Here is a 24839-nt window from a genome sequence, read left to right on the forward strand (position 1 = left end):
TTGAAATTCTGACAATGTTTATATAGCTTGTCAGAGCAGTAAGAAGGTGCATGTCTGCATTAGCAAAACAAAACTAGTATTTGAACAAAATTGTTGCCCTAAATGGAGATATCACAAACAAAACACACAAAACTAAAGAAGCTGTACTTCTGTATCTGAATTCTGTCAAATCTAAAAAGGTAAATCACAATGGTTGGGGTTGGAAGAGTGATCCTTTAAATCTAAACTCGCTGCTAAATAAAAGGACTTAACTCTGTCCCTGAGAGTACCTCAAAAGCCAATTCCACTATCCTTTAAGAGAAAAGTTACAATATTAAAAAGAAGTTTCTGGAAACAGGGAAGCCCAGGGAAAACAGGGAAGTTTTGTTTTTCTGATTACCAGAAAAACCTTTAATATAGCGATGGATCAAGGGTGTCTTCAACAGCAAGGACATGAATGGACAAGGTGTGCTAATAGCTCACATGAACACACTGCATAACTGCAGAAAGAGTACAAAGACTTGAAAATTATTATTTTGTGGCCTCATTAAGTATCAACCTCAAAAGAATTTTAAAGGCTATCAAAAGCTATTTAAAGCAAAACATTAAATCTCAGTAAACGCGTAATACTTTATACTTCAAAGAAAACAATTATTGTTAAATCTAAATTTACCATCTTTAAGCATTGACTCTGCCATTACTTTACACCATTCATTCCTCAAAAATAATACAAGCTTTGAAGCAGATTCTAGGGATATAGTTTTCCTGTGTTCAGTTTTGATCTATTCACTGTGTCTCATAACATCTATTTAATTAATTAAAAACTCCACAAGCCCTAGTGAGTCTTCAAGATCATCAAAATTATCACACACACATAATTACCATATTGTCAGTAAAACACATCAAAAAGGTATGTTCTTGTATTACATATATGCACAGCCAAATCCAACAGGTATGCAAAATCAAAGATATACAAGTACTTTCAGAGCAACAGACTAAGTCAGTGACATTATAAAAGTCCCATTTCCACTTGCTCGTTTAAAATATGGAAGTCAGGTTCTTAATTCTCTCATTCTCTGTGGGTATTTCTTTATTACCCAATAAATATTCTAATCATGTTTACCAAATATTTCCTTCTATTCAATTGCTCATTTTGCAGTCGACCACTAAACTCAAAGAAAAAACTAGTTGAACATCAGGAAAGAAAATAATCATTTTGGCTTTTGTTTAAAAAACCACACACATTATAATGAGAAAAATCTGATCAACTGAAAAATGAATCCACAATTTCTGTACGTGTCGGAACTATCAATCCTTTCCATTTCTTACATTGATGTCAGAAGTATCTACAACAGGTACAATGATTTCCAAATCTAATAATCAGGTTGTATTCTCATATTTTTCTACTTAAGAGCTTCATATTCCACCTGAGCCTGCCTTTACTTGTTTTCTTTTTTTTTGTTTGTTTAAATGGCCCTCTAACATTCCCATCGAAAACACACCATACTAAAAAATCTAGTTCATAAACTGGGAGCTGGTGTCCTTTAGAAGATTAAAACATAATAAAAAATAGACAATTCTTACCAAACATACAGGCCCAAATGGAGATCCAAATGTTTACATGAATTTAACACTGTACCTCAGTACTCATGCAATGCTGTTCCTCAGTATGTACACCTGACAGGTTACTTTAACTTCCTTTAAAAGGCATTGCTAAAGAAATAGTACCAAAAATACAAACCTATAAACAACTAGGATAGAAGTGATTGAGGAAAAATGCTGAGAATGCATATTGTTTGTGTGTAAGGAAACAAGCACTCAGCTCAGAACCAAAGAGATCCTGGTCTAATAGAAGGACTATTCCTATGAAAAAGAAAAAGCACCTCTAGGTCACAGAGGGAGGAAGCATGAGGAGAATACAGCAAACAAATGATACAGGACACAGGACAGGATGTTTCTTCCACCTACAGATGAACACAGCTGCAGTAAAGATGCTAAGGTATTATGGACAGCTGAACATCCACCTGAGCCTTTATATTTGGGTTATTTGAGTCAAGATAAATACTGGTTGTTTTTTAATAAACTGTGTGCAGTCACCATTTATCATAGGTATCAGCTTCAACTGAGTGTCACATTAATCTGCTTTTAAGAGAAGGTGCATAATTTAACTCTGGTTTCTGGTACCTCACTTCAGGTGGAAGTGATGCCTACCACTTGAGAGTGAAGATCTGTAGAGTCAAAAAGAGATATTCTACAGCTTGGCCAGCAACATGACTATGTTCCATGAGCTTAATGATGATAAACATAAAAAGATAAACAAAACCAGCAATTCTATATAGGCATATAGCTTATTCAAGAAGTAAACACACAGCTTTGGTGAAGGTGGATTATTTGGTACACAAGGTGAATAATCCAATATAGTTCCCTGTAGAATTACTCTAAGTACTAATGAATGAAAGGCTATTTTTTTTTCAAGTTCTTTTATTTAATGACTACAAATTCTTAAAACAGTGCTTTGAATCCTATCAACTCCCACGGCATTACCTCAAAAAGAAGATGCAAAGAAAAAGGTGAAAGGTAAGAGAGCAACTGCAACACTAAAGTACATTTCTTCAGAATTCTGTGTAATAACCAGCCTTTGATTTGGGCTGGCTGGCAGAATGCCACCACACTCAGTTTCAGGGTCCAAGTTTCAAGCTTGCCTGTTTGCCAGCTATGGAGGCTGAGTGCTGGCTCCAGTAATGATCTGTGCTGTGTACTGCTGACCTGTTCACTTGACCTGCACCAGCCTCAGGCCAGAGCCACAGGCTGGCACTTTCTCCAACAATGCTGAAGGGACCAAGCATGTCAGAAGCCGTCCTCAGTCTGAAGCCTCAATATATATCCTTCTTAGATCTAATTTTTTTTTTCCTGCCTTTTGGGAGTGGAAAGGAAACCTACAAGCAGATATGTGTATATCAACTGAGACACAAGAAAACACCAAGCTTCAGGGCTACAGATGGGTTTCTAGTTATTTAGCAGAAGAGATGACAGTGCAGAGACTATTTTTCTTCATAATTCACAGATTCACTCATAGGCAGAAAAAAAGGCACCAAACTACAGATAAAATTCTGGAGAAACAAAGGACAAACTTCTTGTGAAAAGCTGCCACTAGTCCATCTTTCTAGCCAGATTCTACATGGGTAAAGCCTCACAGCAGTGAATGTCACTGAAAATCCTAACAGGTCCTTTTATACAGATAGTGTTACCACTGAGAGAAACAAAATTTCTAAATATATCCAGTGCAAAAGAAATATACACCAGGGAAACATACATTCAGTTTTTCCTTAGAATCTATGCTATACAATATGTCAGCTTTAAGACTGTGTTTTTGATACCTTTCACCAGTCTTTAATCAAAATGCAGCTTCAACCCTGAAGAATCCTTCACATTTTGAAACACCATTTGCTTGTTTCTAGTAAAAATGCCAGCAAATCCTGATGGCAACACTTACAAAAACCAGGATTAACTATTCACCATGTGCAATCACTTTCCCTGGACAGATATTAGTTAATAAGCTTAATTTACTTTCACTGAAGAGATCTGACAATTAATTAGTCTAAATAACTACACTGGAAACACTCCCAGTGACTACCCTGTAGTGTCAACTCTGCTGAATTTCCTCCTCATGGACAATACTGAACAATACAACTGCTTCCAATTTACATTGATTATAACTGCACTTTCAACAGATTTGCTGAATGCTGCCTGCCACATCTGCTGAGAAACAGTAACATTTGATCTGGACTTGATTTAAAAAAAAATTTAAACTTGAGGGTTGCAACTGAAGCTAATCTGTCGTTAACACTAATCAAGCTGCAAGTCATGTACTCAGAATGCAAAACCCCTCAGAATGCAAAACCCCTCCTGCTCCAAGTGCTTTTCTTGGTAACCAACAACAGCTCCTTTCAAAATAGTGCAGTTGAAAAGTGCCCCAAAAATGTTCCTGTTGAAACTTAAAATGTTCATATTGCTGTAGATTAGAAATGTTCTACACAAGTTCTTCAAGCATCTTCATCCTTACACATAAGCATGACCCCCTTGAACTTTTATAAAGGAAGATATGTTAAATCAATGAGAAGTACTTCTGTTTAAGCTTTATATGACCCTACACATTACTGTTCACAATATGCTATACTATGCTGCCACACTTACTCCTCAAACACTAAGATGCACAATCAAACTTCTGAAAGTGTCAGTGGTAGGTAATGTCCTACCAAAACCAGCTACCAACCAATTTTTAAAAAATGTGATTTATTATTTTGTTCTTTGATGCATTTTCTAGGCAAGAGCAGTGGACAACGCTGAAGCAATCCAGCACACTCCTTACTGTGCTGTTCTGAATGTTCACATGTGAGGCACTACTACACAAACACCCCTGCAGAACACAAAGGAATGAATGACTGCTGTGTTCTGCTTTTGCACAGCCCCTATCACTGGCACATCTCAACAGTTCAAACAGGTTCTAACATGTAGATCTAACTGCAACAATGCTGAGGTGGCTGGCACTCCCCTGCCCCATACACTGAATGCATCTGTTCAGGCACTCAACCCCAGATCTTTTCTGTTTCGAAGAATACCCCGAATTTTTATCTGGCACTTAAATTCAATTACTGACATAACTAATAGCCACAACTGAATGCTACAAAATGAGTTTCATGTGTTTTCAACCTGTTTCTGCTTCTGACCCAAGAAATGAGCATGCCCTTCAACAGCCCATGTGAAATGCAATCCACACCCAACATAAACTGACATTGCTCTTGATCTACTGTGACTAGCCAATAAAACAGGCTGCCAAAATCAAGACCTAAGTGTCAATTTATCGGGAAACTTCCTAGATTTATGATCTAATGCTCACAGTTTGTGGAATAGTTGGCTCTGTGTTACCTGCCAGTAGGATCTGCTTGACTCTTACTAGCACCACTGCACTGAATCATGACAACTAAATCTTGTGACTCTCAAGCTCACAAATCTACTATGATTTCTAGTCCTAAGTAGATTACTCCACTGGACTTGCCCTGCAAAGATGTTTTATTCAAAAAAAGTAGCAAAAACAGACAGTTAACCTCATTCTCCATTATACACTTTTAATCCTTTCTTTGCTGAGCAGTAAATCCTAAAGATCTCCTACTGTCATGACAGTAGTACCTTGTTGGTAAAGGCCACGTCAGCAGAACCTAACTTCCTTGCTAAATAGCTTCTTACTGTGTAAGAAGCCAGATCTTCATCTACCACTCTGCTTGCAGATCAACATGAACTGCTCTCCCCCTTGTCAATTCATGGGGATACCATTAAATGCACACAGTATTTACAAGATGACCCCTGAAGCAGACATGAGCAGATGCACATCCTGGCTAGACCCTACAATGACTTTATCAATTGCAAAATGAGTCTAAGAAAGTATCCTATAAATAAGAATACAACTGTATGTCATACCAGGTAAATAGCATTGATTAAGAGACAGATGTTTGCCTTGTTAGGGACACGTGATGGAAGAAAATGGAAGTAAAGCTATATAAAAATACAAACACTTTTACAATAACAAAAGTTGGAACAAAAACCTTTGCAGTAGTAATGAGGGATTTAGAGTCCTCAGGTTAGGTAATGTTAATATTAAAGCTAGAATATAAAAGAGAAACTAAATTGTGTGTACAAGGCAAAAATTACACCGTGAAAAAATCAAAATAAAAGCAAGGAAGTCATGTAAGAAAACAAAACACTGATGTTCAGGTTGGTGGCAAAGAACATTTCTCAAAATTTTTGCATAATAGTTAGCCAAAAGGCAGTTATAACCTAATTTGCCAAACTACTCTAAATGTAACAGATTCTAAGGACACAGTAGATGTTTACCTTTACAGTTAAATCTGTGTTGAAATATTAAGTTCAGCTATGCTATATAAATGTTCTTGAGAGTTCATAAAAAGAGCCTACAGAAAATACACATATTCATTTCATGTGAAGAACACTGCATCTAAATTTCCTAAGTGATCTTTCAGAACCATAAGTGCACCTATTAATAAAATAACTATGTCAGGTCTGTAATTCACAGCTTTCACAAGGGAAACAAGTGACAGATCTCTGGACAGTTGAGGTGCCCAGCATATGATACATGTGACTGCCTTTAACAGCAGAGCAAATTTTTAACTTTTGTCAGCTTTTGTCAATAATGGTTAGCACTTCAATAAAAATACTGAAAAATCAAACTACAGTGCCAACATAAATCAAATCTCCTGTTACCAAAAATCCTTCTTCATCAGAAAGATGATTCTTGATAGAGATTAGCACACTGCATGTACTTAAGCTGAAATATATTTCTTAAGACAGTCTGCAGAGAACAGCTCAAAAGAAAGAATCTTGGCAGAAACTGCAAAGCATCTCAAAGACTGTTCTTCGTTAACTAATAATTATTGAGATCTAATTGCAAGTTTCTATTCAAGTTTTTTGTTCTGACAGAGTAAAAACTCAAAAACAACCAATTAAATGCTCTGTACTCTCTAATAATTCAAGTGCAGACCATGAAGTCCTAGATAATAATTTACCCAGCAGGTCCTCAACCTCTTTATAAAAGGTTAATTCACACACTCAAACTTAACATGACTAGCTATTAGTCAACTCTGTACTGGTGCTTCCTTGAAAGCAGCAAACAGCAGTTATTGCTCTGGTATCCAAATAATAAAGAGGGGACTCACTATCCAGAAAACAGATCTCTTGAAAGCAGACTACAGGACCAAGAAGCTGAACAGAAAGGAATCAGGGATAATGATATATATATATCATTATAAATTATTTATAATTTCTCATTTATAATTTCATTCTACCAGAGCTCACAGCCTGAAAATCTGCCACAGGTAGAGACAGTGAGTGAGAAACTTCCTACAGACCTGATAAAGAAAAACAAAAACACGAGCCTGAAACACTTGTTTAGAGAAGACAGGTTAAGAAAAGCAATAAATAACACACATAACTAGACTGATACCTAGCTCAAAACCTAGAGAGGACACTTCACTGTCAATCAGATACCAGGAAAATAAAAGGAAGGCTATTACAAATCCATATTCTGTACTGTTAATTTAGCATTCCTCAGAAGTACAATGAAGTGGTATCTTAGAAGTGATAGAAGGTTACAACACTGAAGTGTCTCACACCAGATTACCTCATCTGTTACCAGAGACATTGAAGCCAAAAGAATAAAAGAAAATCATCTAATTCCTCTCAAGATTTCTGTTTGGCAATAAACATTCTTGTCATTCACTCTAGGCTTTTAACCATATTCTGTTAATTCTCAGTTGGTTTTAGACATCCTCCTGAAAGCTCTGAAAGCTGCTTTACAATCTGGCATGCAACACTACATAAAGCAGTTGTAAAATATTGACATTAACATTGTATTTTGCATCTTGTTACACTTGACAAAAACAAAAGACCAGATGGTTTGTACTTTCCAATAAAAACAGATTAGCTATGCAATTTAAAAAATGTCCAAGACTTAGCTAACTAGTGAGTTTGAGCACATTTCTTTTATACAAAGAAAGTGTACTAACTGAAATTAAAAGAGACATCAATCTGATAGGTAAACAGCACATTTATGACTGTTTATGGTCATTTACTAGAATTTACTGGACTGATGTTGCTGAAATTTTATCTGTTAAAACAGCCTGCCAATGTTTATCAACTAGTTTTAAAAAATTAATATTACTACAGTATAATACACTGTATATAACAGTAACTTGTAGATTATTGTACTGAAACCAGAAAAGAAACCTTTTCTACTGATTTATGTCAGAAATAAAGTTGAGATTTTCACTGCTAACTCAAAACATACTACCTAAGGGATTCCATAACAGTTCATAAAATGTCTTTGTTTTTAAAAGGTATGGTCTGTGGGATGTATTTTCTACGAAGAAATAGAAGAACACATGTAGCATCAGATGTGTGCACTTTAAGAAACTCTGGAATGTGAAATGCACAAATCCAAATAAAGCAGGTGGTATAATTTGGGAGGGAGAACTGAATTTAAGTTTAATGACATTACCAGGTTATCCTACCAGACTAATTCTCACTCACTGCATGACTTCAATGAAGCTCTCAGTCCTCATGCTGATTTCGATTTAGCTGAAGTGCTATTTGATGTGTTTCATCTGGACTTTTACTCACTTCAAACTACACTTCATTTAACCAGGCTGCTGCTGTACTCATTTGTTTTTCTACTTTATTACTCACAAATTGGTGTTGCTTAGTTTAGATAAATGGCTGGACTAAGTTCATTTTATAAAGTTTTTTTTTATTTCATTAAGAAATAAATAAGCCATAGAAAGAGATCATATCAGAGGAAAAAAGTGAGAAAACCATCAAAAGACACCAGACCACAGTACCACAGAAAGTGTTGGTCTAACAATATCTTCTCATAAATGCCAATAGATGGTTTGCTGTTTTAAGGCAGGATAAGTCCCCTGCCTCCACTCCCCAAAACTACAGCTCCTTCCAGCTGGGCATGCATGGTAATGCAATGCATTTTTAAAAGAGAGACACAAAGAATGTGAGAGAGGCAGATTACACAAGACAATCCAAGAATGCACGAGAGAGAGAATGTAAGGATAAGACCAGGAACATGAGACAGAGTGAGGGCAAGTGTGAAACTGCACAAGGACAAGCACAAGAAACCAAGCATGAGAGAGCAAGAGATGGAGCACAGCAAGCACAAGCACATGCAGAAGAGCACAAGCACACACGAGAAAGCAGCAGCACTTGAATACCATGAAGTTGTCAGATGACAGATTTTTTAAAAATTCATCCCTAAAATAAATTTTTGATTTTTGCACAACTAAGCATGGGATTTAGAATATAGTGAAAAAATTTAAGTTTGCCATTCAACACTATTTTATTCATGCAGTTTGCTAACCAGGATTACTAACCAGACCTTAGTGTTAAACATGAGATAACATAAGGAAAGGCTGTCAGTTGTAAAGTCCTGAAGCACTCTGATTAGTGCTGATTATAGAGTATCCTGGAAATATATATATATTTTTTTTAGCCAAATGGTACAACACAACAGCAATTAATTCAAAGTCATTAATACTTTTGTAAACTATTGATAGAAATTATGACAAAGTCAGTTAGGCTGCTACCACCTGGTGGTGTGCTGATAATGCTAAAACCCATTTACATTTAATATGGTATCACAGCTTGTGAAAGAAAAATTAGTACATTCTTTATGTGACATTAAGAACAATTCTAAGAACAATTCACTAAAGAACACTATAGAAGCAGACTTTTTCGTATAATCCATTAAGGTTTGACAAACAAATGTATCTTACAAATTAGCTATTCAACAAAATGTTTGAAGCCAAAATATTTTAAAATTAACATACTTTTTTATTGTCTTGTCACTCTATGTAATTTTTTTGCATGGATTTACTCATAAAGCAGTATTGCAGACCACTACTACTCAAAATGAGGGATAAGAAAACTAATACCTTGTTCAAAATATTGTCAAAATGGATTTTCCTGAAAATAGCTTTTATAAATGCAACTTATCAGTATAAACTACTGCATACTGACATTTATGACCACAAAATTTGAACTGCAGAGATACATTTAAATACTGAATTTCCACTGCATTTATGGCTAAAAAAATTATTTAGCACATTTCACAATAAAGTACAGAACTGTTTTCAGAAGAAAAATATTTGTATTTAACATCTGAGCTACTACAAATACTTTACACCTCCAACTGTAATGAGAAACAAATAAAAGCGTAGCAGAAACACTGTGGATTTGGCATGCTTGGGGGTTTTACCCCCAATTTGTTGCTTTTTATTTGGTTGAATTTAAAAAAGAAAAAGCTGACCTATTCAGTTCAAACATCAACTTGTCATCAGTATGTAACTTTTGTATCAGCTAAAGAAAGAACAGCAACTGTTTCCAGCAACCCACATGGTCTAGAAGAAAGCCATGTACCACAGCTGGAAGGGACCCACAAGGATCACTGATCTGAAGTGACTGGCCCATACTGGGATTGAACCTGTGACCTTGGTGTCATTAGCTCCAGGTCTCTCAGCCAACCCAGGTCTAAAATGTTTATTGACAGCTATCCTCACAAAGAAACCTATGAATGATAACAGATGTAATAGAATATGAGAGGACACAGAAGTTTAGGGATATATGCAAAGCTTGGCATTTTTAAATCCCTCATTAAAAATTCAAAAGTAATTGTTCACATGACTTAATCACATTGTACAGGCTTAATACTCACCAATATTTGGGGAACTTGATCAGCTTGCCATAAACAGCAGTACTGAATGAGGGGATAACTGGAACAGGGATGCAGTATAATCCTTTACTGTCCAAAGAAGTCAGTGCTGCTTGAAAACCAAATATCTGGAACAAATGCAGTTGGTCAAATGGTATATTATCATGTGACTAGATTACTTTCAAGATATTTTATAACATATGTACTTATACTCAGTAAGTATTAAATAAATTGTGTATTATTTTTAGAGAATTCCTTTTACCCAAACATAAATACAGCTACAAAAATCTACTTCAAATAATGCCCTAAAAATGCACGTAAAAATATTTTCTTCACTCAAAAAATGTTAACTACGGTCTGCTGAATTTAAAAGAATACTGAATTACAATTTTTCAACTCAAATACTTTAGTCTATATATCCTTTAAACTTGCAGATTACATAGGCCTTTCATACAAAGTAAAATCACTTTGAGTAATTATAACAACACTGGTTGTTACCAAAGAGTGGTATTTAAGGAAATTAGAACCTTCCCTTCAAAGCTTTTTTTCTTAATAAGAGCCTGGCTACAGAAAGAATCATCACAGGAATTCTTTATGATTTTTCCCCATTCAATGGCAAACAAACTGTTGTAGACTTGTCTTTTAACATGCTGTACCATTCACAAGAACAGAACAATTCAACCACTATTAAAGCTAGCAAATAAACCCTTTAAAACCCAAAGCTGATTTTGCTACTAAAATGTTTCCTGAAGAGAAAAAATCCTCTCAAACTGAAAAACATACAGATGACCTGCACTACTGCAATTCCAATCACTTTAAATGTGACGTGTCACCCAGAAAACTGAAAGCTTGCCATGCAATTCTGAAACACAGTTTCTTGAATGCAGATAATAAATATTTAAATTTTTGTAAAGTATCAGCGTGGAAGTGAAGTGGAAGTGGAAGTGAATAGATAACTGAGAAATTTATTAAAATTAACAGTAGTCATATTAGATATTTATATTTTAGTAGCACCCAAAAGGTCTCAAGCTTCCTAAGCACATCTTAAAAGGCTGGAAAGGCCTGCTTTAAAACTCCACCGCAGAGCAGATAGCAACTGAACCATCTCAAAACAGTTTTCCGTATCTTAAGCTTCCCTTAGCCTCACAATAAGAGCTCCTCTCACATAATGCATCTTTAATTGAGAACATCCAGAGATCTGTCCTCTTAAAATGAAAAACAATTAAATTGTTTGTTAACAGTTTTTGATTGTGTATCTTCACTTTGATGGGTTTTCTCTATCAACACTACTAGTAGTGACAGTTTTTCCTCCTAACTTCCCATCAAGTTTCTAGTTTGTAATTTTGCAGCAATCTACAAACCACAGGAGCATTATCTCAGATGAGGAAAACAGTTTCTTTCTGAATAATTCTATCTTGTCGCAAGGACCTTGGGGCTTCAGTTTGCAGCTTCCTCATATGAAGTGTGCAGTGTATATTACAAAACACTTGGCTCGAGTCAGAAGCAGCAATCCCAAACAACAACATTCTGTGAAATGTATTTACTCTATGGCCTTTCAGCTTAGCTGAAAACATCCTTTCAGGAAACCTGCTAATACTTCAGATTTACTGAACATACATGATGTTCTCCACACACATCTCAAGCCCTCACTGACCTTCAGATAGCAGTGCTGGTAGCAGTAGTGAAGCAGGTTGTCAGAGGGCTGCCCCAGGCTGCTGACCACATGCACCAGGTGCTCAGCGTACATCGGCACCGAGTGCTCCAGGTTAACCTTATCCACCAGAATCCGCACGGAAGGTAAAGGCCGCAGGGGCTGGAAACTTGCAGCATTTAACAGCCCGCTTAAGTTCTAGGGCAGGGAGGAAAAAACATTATGCAATAATGTAAATGTATTATTTATCATTATGTATCATTTATCTGTATGTTCTTATCTAAACACACAAGAAAATCTACATGAAATAAACTATTTATAGATACCATAGCATTATAGTGCAAAGCCTCAAATCTTTCCAAAATATTTTCTTTGAAGTTTAAAATAATCAACTTTTGATCTGGAATTGTCTTGGGTGCAGGTGTCCAGGTGCTGGTGGTGCAGGGGCAGCTTCTGTGAGGGGACACCAGGGGCTATCCTGGGCCAGGTTTATCCTGCTCCAGCCAGTGTTGCAACAGCCCCACCACAGGGCACAGCTGAGCTCCTCAGCCAAGCTGGGGGCACCTCTGTGCAAACACATTTTAGAATGGGCAAAACCACCACACAGGCTGCAAAGACTCAGAGAATAAGTGAGAAACAGCAACATGAAAAGGAAGGTCAGAAAAGGACAGGGAGGCAGTGGTGCTCCAGACACCAGAGCAGAGCTTCTCTTGCAGCCCATGAAAGAGACAACACAAAAGCAGACATCCACACTGCAGTCCATGCAGGTCCCCATGCTGGAGGAGGTGGATATGCCCTGAAGGGCTCTGCAGCCTTGAGGAGAGCCCATGCTGGAGCAGATTTTCCTTCAAGGAGTGCAACCTGCCAGAAGAACTTGCACTGAGGGAGAACAGCATGAGAATGAGGGAATGGCAGAGCTCAGCTGTTACAGACTGACCCCCATCTTCCATTCTCCATCCTCCTCTGTTAAGGGGTGGGAGGCAGAAGAGTCAGGGAATGAAGGAGTGAAATTGAGTCTCAGGGGGAAAAGGGGCATAGGGAATACATGTTGTTTGGATTCTTAGCAGTAAGTGAAATTAATTGCCCCAAGTCAAGTTTGTTTTGCTCATACTGGTAATTGGTAATTGATCTCCCCCTCTACCCTGACCCATCCCACTCTCTCCCCCACTGCTCTGTTGAGGAGGGGGAGTGAGAACAGCTGGGTAAGCATCTGGCTGAGGTCAACCCAGTACAAGAATATGCCAAGTCAAAATATTTTGTCCTATAAAAACCTTTTTACCTTGTTTACCTTTTTATCACTCCAAAGCACTATCACCATAATACTTATCTCATGCTGATCTAGCCTTTACACTGTCATCTTCTGTGTATTCACAGACATGCCAGGTATATCAACAAAAGAAGATGCCATTCCATAGAAAATAAATATCACAAGTTTAGATATCCAAGTCTATTTTTCATAGTATCCATTAAAATGGAGTACTGCACCCAGCACAGGTTGGACATGGGCATACAAGAATAAGTTTGCTGGAAACAAAGTGGCTTTGGGGTTGGAGCACATGAGCTCTGTTTTAAGAGAAACAGAGACAACTGAAGTCTTACCATCTGGAGAAGGCCAGAGAAGAATCCTACTGCTGTCTACTGCAACCTACTGGGAGGGTACAGAGAAAACCTGCTCTTGCTTTGACCAGGATGTTGAACTCCTGGAAAACACCTCCAAACATCTCTTCCAATCTAAATTACACTACAAATCTGAAAATTTTATTTAATATGCATCAAAATAGGATAATAAGTTGATGTACTTATGATTTTCAATCTAAACTTCAAAATCATTATTTTAAATACGCTTGCCTTCATTCAAGAAATGTAAATTGAGACTCCAATTAATGACTACATCAACCAAAAAATTCATTGGAATTCAACTTTACCTCAAACCTACAGCAAACATGGGACTCTTCTTCCATTGTAAAAATAGCATCTGTCCATGCCCATAAGGTGAAAAGCACTACAACCCACTGCACTACTCAGTGCAATGTATTAAAAAGTGCTAAAAAGGAAAAAACCTCTCTGAGCAACCTGTTCCTGTGCTTCACCACCCTCTGAATAAAAAATTTCTTCTTAACATCTAAACTAAACCTGATCTCTTTTAGTTTAAAACCATTGTACCCTGTCCTGTCATTATCTACCTGTACAAAACCCTCTCCCTCCTTTTTAAAAGCCCCCTTCAGGTATTGAAAGACCACAATGAGGTCTCCTCAAAGCATTTTCTTCTTCAGGATGAGCTACCAGAGCAGTCTCAGCTTATCAGATGAAATATTGGACAAAACCTCCTAGAAATTTAACTCAAGAATGGATGAGTTTGCTCTTCTTCCCGCTCCGTCCCTTACCCATAAAACAGCTTCCAGCCTCTGGCACAAGAGATAAACCCACTGCAAGTCTTCACTACAAGCCACAGATTTACCCCTACAGTACCTCAACTTTGCACATTGACAAAGGAGACCAATAAGAATAAAACCAGTATAGGATTCTTTAGCTGGCATTATACTATACATATCCAAAAGGTAAAACAAATGAAGGCTATTAAGAAATTCCTGTCTCTCTGAGCTTGTCATTCAGCAGTTAAATGCTCAAGTCCTGCTGACATCCTATCTGGAACTGGTACACACAGAGCTGGCTATTAAAACCTATGTCATCTCTATTGAGCCTGCATATTAAAAGACTTCATACTTTACCAAGCTAATGAAGACCTGCAGAACAGGTATTCTTCTGATCAAAAGATCAGAGCTATTGCTTTTTCATTTGCTTGATGCTCTAAAATCTTTTTCATTTGAAAGTATTTTTTCTACCCATACATAACACCTTCAATTTCCAATTCTAACTGGTCAGACTCCCATTTTTGGTATCTGAAGGCTCACAGGCACCAAACTAATCCAGAACTCAGTGATACATCCAGCACATGGAGTAACAGGCCTGTAAGAAAATTTATATGAAATAGCAGATGCTGATACAAAAAACTGAATCCTTATCTGTGCATACATACCTTCTCACCCATGATTATGGGCAGCAAGTGGTCTAGTAAATTGAATTCTGCCACAGGGATTATGATGGTACACTTCAGAACAGTGAACGTTGTAAGTCTAGTGGGAATGTATTCCTCCAGTGATGCTACTTCTTCTGAGCTTGGCATAGTTCTACTTCCATCTGTAATATCTACAATAAATGGAGATTACATATGCTTCACTAAAATATATAAAATATGCCCTACAGCTGATGTTTCAGAAATGCCTAAGGAGTAGCAAAAAATGCCAAGCTTACCCCCTGCCCCTTCGTAGTTAATAATGTTATTCCACACTGTTTCTACCTAAAGCTAAATGCAATACTAACTGGATTTTCCTTACTTGAAATCTGTATTGCTCTGAGAAATTCATCTTAACAGTCTACATAACTTATTTCCATGCATTTTCATCCTATATAACTATTATTTTGAACTAATAAATACCAGTAGGAATACTTTCTTCTCTAAGATTCCAAAATTAAGATACAGTAGAAAATGAAATAAGCTATTCTTACTCAACATGAGGCTTATGATTAAAACAAATGGCTTTCAAAGTGTCTGAAATTATCTCAGAAGTACATCCAGCACTGATAGGGATATTGTGATTAATTTACCTTTATTTTACATTTTCCTCTTCAGACTTGAAAAACTATTTGAAAGCTGCACCTTTAGAAGCACTAAATGTAGTCTGGTATAATTCTCTATTTTTGTGTATATGCAATAGGAGCAAACCTGGCTTAGTTCTGCTGTATGGTTCATACTCATGTTCCAGAGCACAAACTATCATTTTCATGATGCGGTGCACAGCGCTGCTGTCCAGTCGAAGATTGAGTGGACCCACAATGAGGCTTTTTGTAGACATCTCCTGAACATTTCCAAAATCTTCACTCTTTACTGAAGAAAGGTCTTGCTGATTCCCAGGAACTACAACAAGTTTTATAAAAGTTACACACAATTGGACATAATAACATATTTTATCAGCTACTTCTGTTTCAAATCCTGTGATCAAAGACTTAATAAACATACAGAAAAATATAACTATGCAAATATAACATACAAATATACAATGACTGGTTTAACAGGTTTTAACGAAATTATTTCTGGTAAATGCAGAGCAAACAGGACAAATTTCTACCTTGCCTCCAAGCAGAGTAAAACTTATTAACTCTTCCATGAACTTTGTATTTCTCAAATTTGGGACTCTTTGGAGGTGTCTAAATTTCTATGGCAGCTTAAACTCACATGTGAATGACAGCCACAGTGTTCAAAACTTTCTACAGCTTGTTGTAGTAAACCCCATAGATTTAGGAAAAGCACTATGGAGGATATGAACAATAGGAATGCTGAAACAGCAAAAGAAAATTCCTGTTTTTCTGTCCTCCACCCCCTAACCTACCTCTGTAACCCTATAAGGCAATGTCATGTTAACCCCTTACCCATTGGTCAAGCTTAGATCCTTTCCAACCCTATAAAAGAAGCGTACTGTACCCCATTAGGGGAGAAAGAAGAAGAGCAGAGACCCTTCACGGACCTCCCCAAATAAAGCCATCTCCGTAGAACAGCCTGCGCCTTCTCCTTCTCCTCTCTCTCCGTCTGCTGCAGCCTCCAGCCCAGGGCACCACTACCTAGCAAGCAGAGCTGAAATCCTGAGAGCTTGCAATCACTATAGAGCTGATAATCACCATGCTTGCTAGATGGTAGCCCTGCGGCCTTGGCATGAGCGAGCTAGCTTCGGGCACCCGGTCCCTACCCTGGGACTGAGCTCCTGAGCCCTAGTGCTCTGCTTTATGATAAGGCCAAATAAGAGGCTTTATTAGCTTGTCACAAAGTTATGTATCCCCAATAATCAAGGAAAAGATGTGCTGCAGAGACATGACAGATTTGGGCCCTTGAAAGGTTAGGTGCCATGACAAGACTGGAAGAAGGAGACTAAAAATGAAGATAAACCCTTCCTTCCATTCACATTTACCACCATTCACTGACATATGGAAAACAAGAAAGAAAAATTCTTTAATCGTTATGCCTCAGACTGTTTTTTTTAAAAAGTCAACACAGATACCAGAATAGTTTAGTAAAGTAGAGTAATAAGATAGACCAAAATCACACATTCAGTGTATACAGGCTACTCATCAGCTACCAATGACTACAGGCTACTCATCTAGTCACACCAACAGCATGACTATTTCTCTAAACATACTTCATGGAAATTCTTCAGTTAAATCATGCAGATTTCAGAAGCTCAAGTTCTCCTGTCACATATAACTTGTGAAAGTATAGTCCTATCCCTCTAACACTTTTAGCTTGCAGAACTTCACTCTGATTTTTTTCCTAAGATCATCACTTTGAAAATGTCTTCATTGCTTTGACAGAAGCACTAAACATTAAATATCTTGCTCACCATAACATAACTGAATACTCTGACAAAATAAGCATAAGACTAAATGGTTCTGAGACTGCAGAAGGACAGTGGAGCTGGTGACAGGCCTGAAGCACAATACTTCTGGGGAACTGAGGGCACTGGAGAAAAGGAGTTGAGGGAAGACCTTATTGCTCACTAGATCTAACAGGAAGGAGGGTGTAGCAAGGGCAAGAGGTCAGTCTCTTCTCCCAAGTAAGAAGCTACAGGTTGAGAGGTCTCAAGTTGTACCAGGGGAGGTTTAGATTGGATATTGGGAAAAATATCACTGAAATTGGCTACAGGCACTAGCACAACCTGTCAAGGTAAGCATTGTAGCCACAATCCCCGCAAGTAATCAAAAAATGTATTAATATGGCACTTGGGGACACAGTTTAGTGGTGAACATGGCAGTGCTGGGTTAACAGTTGGACTCAATGACTTAAAGAGTTCTTTTCCAACCTTAACAATTCTATGATTTCTGGTTGCCAGAAGGAACCCTTTGGTCTCTCTCCTTTACTGTACTCTTTTAACTGCACTCATTCAGAACAGTTCTTACATTGAGGGAAGTTGAGCTTGGTGGAAAAGGAAGCAAGGGTTTTTTTTCCTTCGTGTTTAAATCATACTCCATAAAACACTGTTGCTTCTAAACAGTGGTGAGGATAAAGGTCCTCAAATAAACTGAGACTGTGCTGAATTTGATGCACAGCTGGCATAATGTTCTGCAGGCCTTTACAGGCTTAGGCACTCAGCAGAAGAATTAACTTTATCCTTAAAAGCCTAACAGAAGTTGACGGTGAGAGCATTTATAGCCTCTGCTTCCCTTGGTTTGTTGTTTTTCTGAGAAGAAAGAGAACAATAAAAGAAAGATAAAAGGACAGAAGGATACTTCCTTATAAAACCTACTCAAATCTTCAGCTGGAACTGAATTACAATCTTTTGAATGAATCCTGAAAGAGATTTGTTTGAAACCCAGCATACTGACTTCTGCATTTATTTTATAGGCAGTTAACATAAATACTTTTATCCTTTCAATTCTACACAGTATTCAGTTCAGATGAACACTACCAAAGAGTGCAAAAAACCATACCATCATATAAAAAATAATAAGGCCAAAAATAATAAGGCCAGAAGTAGTAACAGCCTGCCTTTTCAAAGAGGAAAAATCAGACTTGCTTGTATATATTGTATGTATATGAATAATATCTCTAATTGACAAAATTCATACAAACCACTTTTTGGAATGGTTCCAGTTAATTCCACCTAAATGCAAATAGAAAAGGCAGAAAACCTATTGGTTCTACAGAAGTAAGTAATCTTGAAACTTCATGGATGCATAAAGAACGCCAATCATCAAGTAGGTGATCTTGAAACTTCATGGATGCATACAGAAAACCAATTTTCAACCACTAAGTTTTCAAGCTCCCTGTAAATTGTATGTCTAATTCTAATCAACCAAAAATATCAAAATGAGTGCTGCATAATAAAGTTGCCAGTAGAGAGGTACACATTACAAACAAAAGGTAACTTCAACAGCACACGCTGCTAGCTCTGTAGGTCATGCAAATCAGTGATCAGGGAACTGACAGGCTACATAATGTTTCAGATAAATTGTTCTGCACTGAAATACAAAGCAGAAAAACAGAAAAATAAAGGAAAGACAGACAAAATGTCTAAATAAGACTACTGTGCATGACTATCTTGCTTTCATTCAAAATACTGAAATTGATTAATGCACTTCTGTAAATGACAGATGAAACTCCTGAGAGTTAATGTTATCCAGGAGGCACTTGTGGTTTAATCAGTAATCCTATGCTTCAGGAAAGGTTAAAGGTGCAAAGAATGTGTCAAACCAAAATTGCCTTGACAGATAAAAATCTTACAATCACAGTAAGTGCCTCCTATAACTTAAGTTTGGTTCGTTTTTTTTTTATGGTATGTGGGGTGCAGTAATGGTAACTAAAAACAGTTATACCAAAATAAGAAATAGTAAAATGCAAACTTTCATATAAAAAACACATTAAAAATGCAGCAGATTTAGACTGTTTTCAGAATCTTAATGCATTTATACCTTCATCTTAACTAAATATTTTGCACCTATTTGTTTACATTCTATTGAACAACTCTGCATTTAACTCACAATGTGGAAAAATTAGCTAGAAAATAACTAGCAGAAAGCATCACGTCTGCTTTTCTGAGGGAAAAAACCATTGTAAAATTTAAGATTTTAAGTTCTTGACTCTAGAAAAACAACAACCATTTAAACAATTTAAAAATTAATTATTCTATTATTTTACACAGCCGGGTTCCTGAAATTAAAGGAAATAAAAGCACACAGTAAGACTTGATAGAAAGCCAAGCTACATTTTGTGAGGTGTTTTCCTAGGGACTGATGGAGAAAATAGAAGCCAAGGCTATAAGAAATCATCCTCGTGGGATGGAAAAACAGGGAAAAACATAGTCAGAAAATACAATAGTCTGACACCGAGGAAAGTAAAAAAGCATTTCTGAGTTCAGTAATTTCTGAAAAGCGTTAGTTAAAAGTCGGGAAGAGATATGATCATAACATTCCTTATGCATTCAGAGAAACAAGAAAAAATACTCCACAAAATCAATTTTTCTTCATAATGCACTTAGTCTGTGCATATTTAAATTTCTACACTAAGATTCAAAAGGCGATAAGGCTTACCCAAGGTTTTCAACTTCTCTACATAGGAGTTCAGTGTGCAATTAAACACTTATATTGTTATTAAAACCAGAAGAAGTCTGCAGTATATGTTTGACTTAATTGTAAATTTTCAGAGCTTCACACCACTCTCATGGTACAGAGGAAAGCCTCAGAGTCAGGAAAGAACTGTTAAATTTCCTGTGTATAGCTCTACTGCTGAGGGCAATAGCATCATTTACTTATTTTTGTAAATGTTTCATGAGCCATCCCTAAGGAAACTGGAAGTTTCTTTCCTACTCCTTTTAGACTTAATGTCCACCACGTCCAGAAAACAAAGCCAAACACTAGGAGTTGTGAATTCTCTTACACAGAAATAGAAACACAAAAAAAACCTCAGATGAGTTGGACTATGTAGCCAGGACAGATAAATGTTCAGTCACAAAATAGCAAGAAGTTCCCAACAAATATCCAGAGAAATAGTATTCACAATAATAAATACACAGATGGGGAAGAAAGTAAGATTAATTTGACAATAAAACTGCAGAATAGCAGCTGTAAATGACAGTGTTCTGAGGAGGGAGGGGGAAATTATATCACAATCAGTGATAAGAATATCTGTGAAAAAATATAAACATATTACTTGCTGATAGATTAACTCCTTTGTCCCAGCTTTTGTGACACTCACAAAAGTAGACACACTTACTTCATTAAATCCACTTCTCCAATTTAGAAAAGAATTTACTGGAATCACAAAAAACTATTTAGAATAGTTTTTTTAGAATATGTACAAAGTTTAGAGTAGTATTTGTTCACCAAGTTGTTTAGATACATATATTTAAAGATAATTCTTCATACTTTCTTCCATCCTTGCATTTTTCTTCATAGAAGAAAAACAATAGCCCTTTTCATCTTCTGTGCTAAGTATACGATCAATCTCATTCTTCAACCAGGGTTTTTCAAGATATTTTAAATGTGAAAAGTTAATAATAATAACTTTTTTTAAAAAGACATCATATTTTATTAATTCCACCACTGCTACAAAATACTTACTTTCAGTTTAGCAACTATAAAAAATACCATTTTGATTACTTATGCAAGAAAAGAAAAATTAAAGACGAAGAATACCAACAATCAACAGCTAACCAAAACAACTAACCTCTGAAGGACATCAATGAAGATGAAAGCATTTTAATGATGATCCTGATGGTAAATCTAAGGTAAGTTAGAGGACAGTTGGTCAAGGACCATCTGGGCATGAAAAGTCTTTGTTTCTATTATTTATCAGGGTAAACAAAGGAAAAAAGGTACCTTTGCCACCGATGCTTTCCATTGTATACAAGTAATCCATGTAGAAAGCCCCAAACCTCTGCATTCCAGCTATCTCTGTGTATGTCTCCTACCAACAAAGCAAAGCAAACAAAGAAAATGTTGTATAAGGAAAGAAACTTGAGATTACCAACTGATAGACTGGTACTAGAGAGATATATTCATGTTTGGATTTGTGCATCAACACAGGGAAAGGCTTATCAAAGCAAAGGACAGAGGTTATCACAAGAATTGACCTTTCTGATAGGTAATGTAACTTCCATTTGAGGCCACACAAATGCACATCCATAATTCCTGTGGACATGCTGACCAATTCATCAATTACATCGAGTCAATCAGTACCTTTAATGAAGTAACTATTCTTCATTTGACCTCTTGCATGCAACACATCAACCTAATTAAATATGCTGAAAACTTCAGCTTGTTCAATTTGGCTTTGCTATTCAAGGAATATTGTGGTTTTATCTTTCAACAGCAGGAAACTTATCAAGACATTATGCCAGCATTGGGATTCATACATAATATAATACATCACACAGCAAATTTGCTTCCAATCTTGCCAAAAAATGGGCAAATTGTGCAAGCACTGAAGACAGACCAAGGATAGAATAAAGCTTAAAACACACTATGGGAAAAGATTGACTATAAGTACTTGTGATTTTACTAAACTCATTTTTTCACATGATTATTCGGTATTACACTTTATCAACAGCAATAAAAAGGTGAAATAATTAAATTTAAATTTAAAGGAAATTAGATACATTCCAAAATTGTAAATGGCTTACCTGTACAACAAACAGCACAGACCTCCACCTATGAACACAACTGGAAAGGACCACCTTGGTCATTACAACTGGTCTTTAATAATGGCAGACAACCAAGGAATAAAGCTTTACTGCACAATTTACAACAATAGAGACTAGAGGTGACTGAAAATTTGTCTCCACAAAAGGGAGAATTCGCAAAATTTTCTCTGAGTAGACCAATATAGAACGCAAGCAATAAAATTAATACTGTCCAAATCTGACAGCACTTCTTAGTTTGAAGACCCTAGACTACTTACTGTCTGGGTTTAAAACATGTGCTGGTAAAGCTTGACTTTTGCTAGTATTCTCCCATATGTCTCTTTTCCTCTTAATATGTTCTGTGGTTACTGCTTTTGGAAACTATGACATTAATTCAGTTTTTGGGGCAGGAGGGGAGTTTGAGGTTTCTTTTGGACATGTTTTTTCAGTTTGGCTCATTTTTTGGCTTGGTTTTTGTGGGTGTCTTTTTTTTGACACAAACATATTTACTTTTTTTTTTGTTTGGCCAGCTGCTAAGTAAGACTCATTTAAATGTGTAAAAGTAAAGAGAATTCAGTCCTCTAATAGTACACAGATCTAAATAATTAGAAGAAATTCATTAGAGAGCATTGGAAATTTTTTTATAAGAAAAATGTAATTCTCTGACCTTATGATGAGCTGCATCCAATATAAATTCTGCACGAATACTATTATTTTCTGGACTTCTGTAATCAAATAGTGAATTGGTAAGGTATGTCATTCCTTTCACGCTCAGATTTTCTCCACAATTAAAGAAGCATGCCTCCTTCAAGAGGCAGTAGAAAGTGAAGCAGGAAAAGAAAAAAAAATTCAGTCAAGTTAACAGAGTAGTTCAATTCTGTTGTAACACAAATAAGACACACACAGAGTAGTAACCCTCAAGAGCATGTTTCATTATGAATGAAGATGAAACAATGAAATTAATTTAATTCATATAACACAAGTTCCTGTGCACTCCTTCCTCATTTTCAAATGAAGAAAAATTGCCTGAACCAATGAATATGATACAACTCATGATATAGAACATAATAGCTGCATTTTAACAGCAAATAACCTCAGACCATCATCACTCCAAATCTTGCCCTAATCCTCTTCTGTATACAAACTTGTCACTGCACACTCTATTTCTGGCTGCCCAATCCTTTCAGATGCTGTACTTATCATCTTCAAGGCAATCAGTTATTTCCATGTATGACCTCATTGCTACATTATCATTCTTTATTCATCTAGATTTTAACATGCCTCCTCCCAGGCTTCTACCCTTCTGAAATCAATACAACTTTCCTAACAAGAGTTGTTAATCCAAACAAGTTTTTTAGGAGATTTTTTTTTTTTCCAACTATCTATTCTCAATCACAGGCAGAGCCAGAACCTTTATGAAAGGACCAATCCCACAACCACAGCAATACACAGACAACAGGCAAATAGTATCATCACCACTGTCATAAAGCAGATACTTTCCTAAATTCCTGGACTAGAGAGTGGCAGAAAAATGAGTAAGAATAAAACCCCAAATGTTCCTTATTAACCAACTTAAAGGAAATTATCTCCATTGGTCAGAACATGGGGCTCATAATGCCACAGCTGTGGGTTCAATCCCTGTATGGGCTATTCACTAAAGAGTTGGACTTGATGTTTTTTTCTGGGTTCATTTCAAAAGAGACAATTTTATGATTCTGTGAAATTCTCTTGCTCACCCACTCACCTCAGTCTAAAAAAATCAATTCTCTCAAGATTTTATACCTGACAATCTCAGTTGCCACAGACAAGGTGGCTGTCCACCCTCACATCCCCAACCACATCTCCCTTGGTTGGCCTCCCTTAACAAGGCCAGTATAGCATTTTTACAGTTGGCTCATCCTTGCCTCCCCAGCCTCTCCTTCTGGAAAAGCCTGTGTGTATCCATAACAGCACACCAGCCACATAGTGTGTCCCACTGCATCCCTAAAATCCCAACAATGTCATACTCAGCAGCCATGTCATGATATTTTCTTGTTTTCTGCTCTGCAAACACAAACACCTGAGATGGGTGCCAAGCCATGATGCTCTCACAGGGAAAGGTAAGAAGCTGCCCCATCACATCTACCATAATACAGTATACAATTTCCCAGATTAGGAGATATTTGACAAATACAGACACTTATTTTCTTCCATATTCCTTATTTTCCTTTCTAGAATACTTTACAAGAGTTCACAGAGCACTAACATCAAGTTAACAGGTCTCTTCTTGTCTATATTATTTGTTTTTATTTAAACATAGATAATAGTCCCTGTTCTCCAATACTTTAGGGCATTACCCTATCTACACATAACCTAAAAATCATCATTATTGAATTTAGAATTTCATTCAACACTTCACTAAATAATTTTAAAGTAGTTCATAATGATACCTGATTTTTTCTTAAACAATTGAAGATTTGCATCTATTTAAAATACAAGAATTAATACTGTCTAACTCCTTCACTTCATACTGCTCTCAATCTTCCTGAAAAGTGAGGTAAGACACTCATTCAGTATTTGTGCCACATTTCTATTATCTTCACCATACAGTGTTCCCATTTTTTCCCTTCCAATCTTTGGTTGATTTAAGTACTTTCAAAGACTTTAAATTATATTTTAATTTGTTATACAAAATCACAAAGGCAACAATGGGTTACTG

General features: G+C 36.5%; 1 protein-coding gene across 12 annotated transcripts in view; it reads right to left on the reverse strand.

The window, feature by feature from the left end:
• VPS13B (vacuolar protein sorting 13 homolog B) overlaps positions 1-24839 on the reverse strand; it is a 434757-nt gene that overhangs the window by 348411 nt on the left and 61507 nt on the right. For 9 of the 12 annotated variants that reach the window (XM_077187531.1, XM_077187521.1, XM_077187524.1 and 6 more), the window contains exons 11-16: positions 22809-22946; positions 21339-21426; positions 15700-15891; positions 14953-15122; positions 11919-12113; positions 10268-10392 (exon numbers count right to left, since the gene is read on the reverse strand). In XM_077187531.1, the coding sequence (XP_077043646.1) occupies positions 10268-10392; positions 11919-12113; positions 14953-15122; positions 15700-15891; positions 21339-21426; positions 22809-22946 (908 nt within the window). Of the gene's footprint in view, positions 1-10267; positions 10393-11918; positions 12114-14952; positions 15123-15699; positions 15892-21186; positions 21243-21338; positions 21427-22141; positions 22182-22808; positions 22947-24839 lie in introns of those variants that run through there. The other 3 variants (XM_077187534.1, XM_077187552.1, XM_077187556.1) reach the window with 3 other exon arrangements.

Source organism: Agelaius phoeniceus, chromosome 1 (genome assembly GCF_051311805.1).
Source record: "Agelaius phoeniceus isolate bAgePho1 chromosome 1, bAgePho1.hap1, whole genome shotgun sequence".
NCBI classification, from domain to species: Eukaryota; Metazoa; Chordata; class Aves; order Passeriformes; family Icteridae; genus Agelaius; species Agelaius phoeniceus.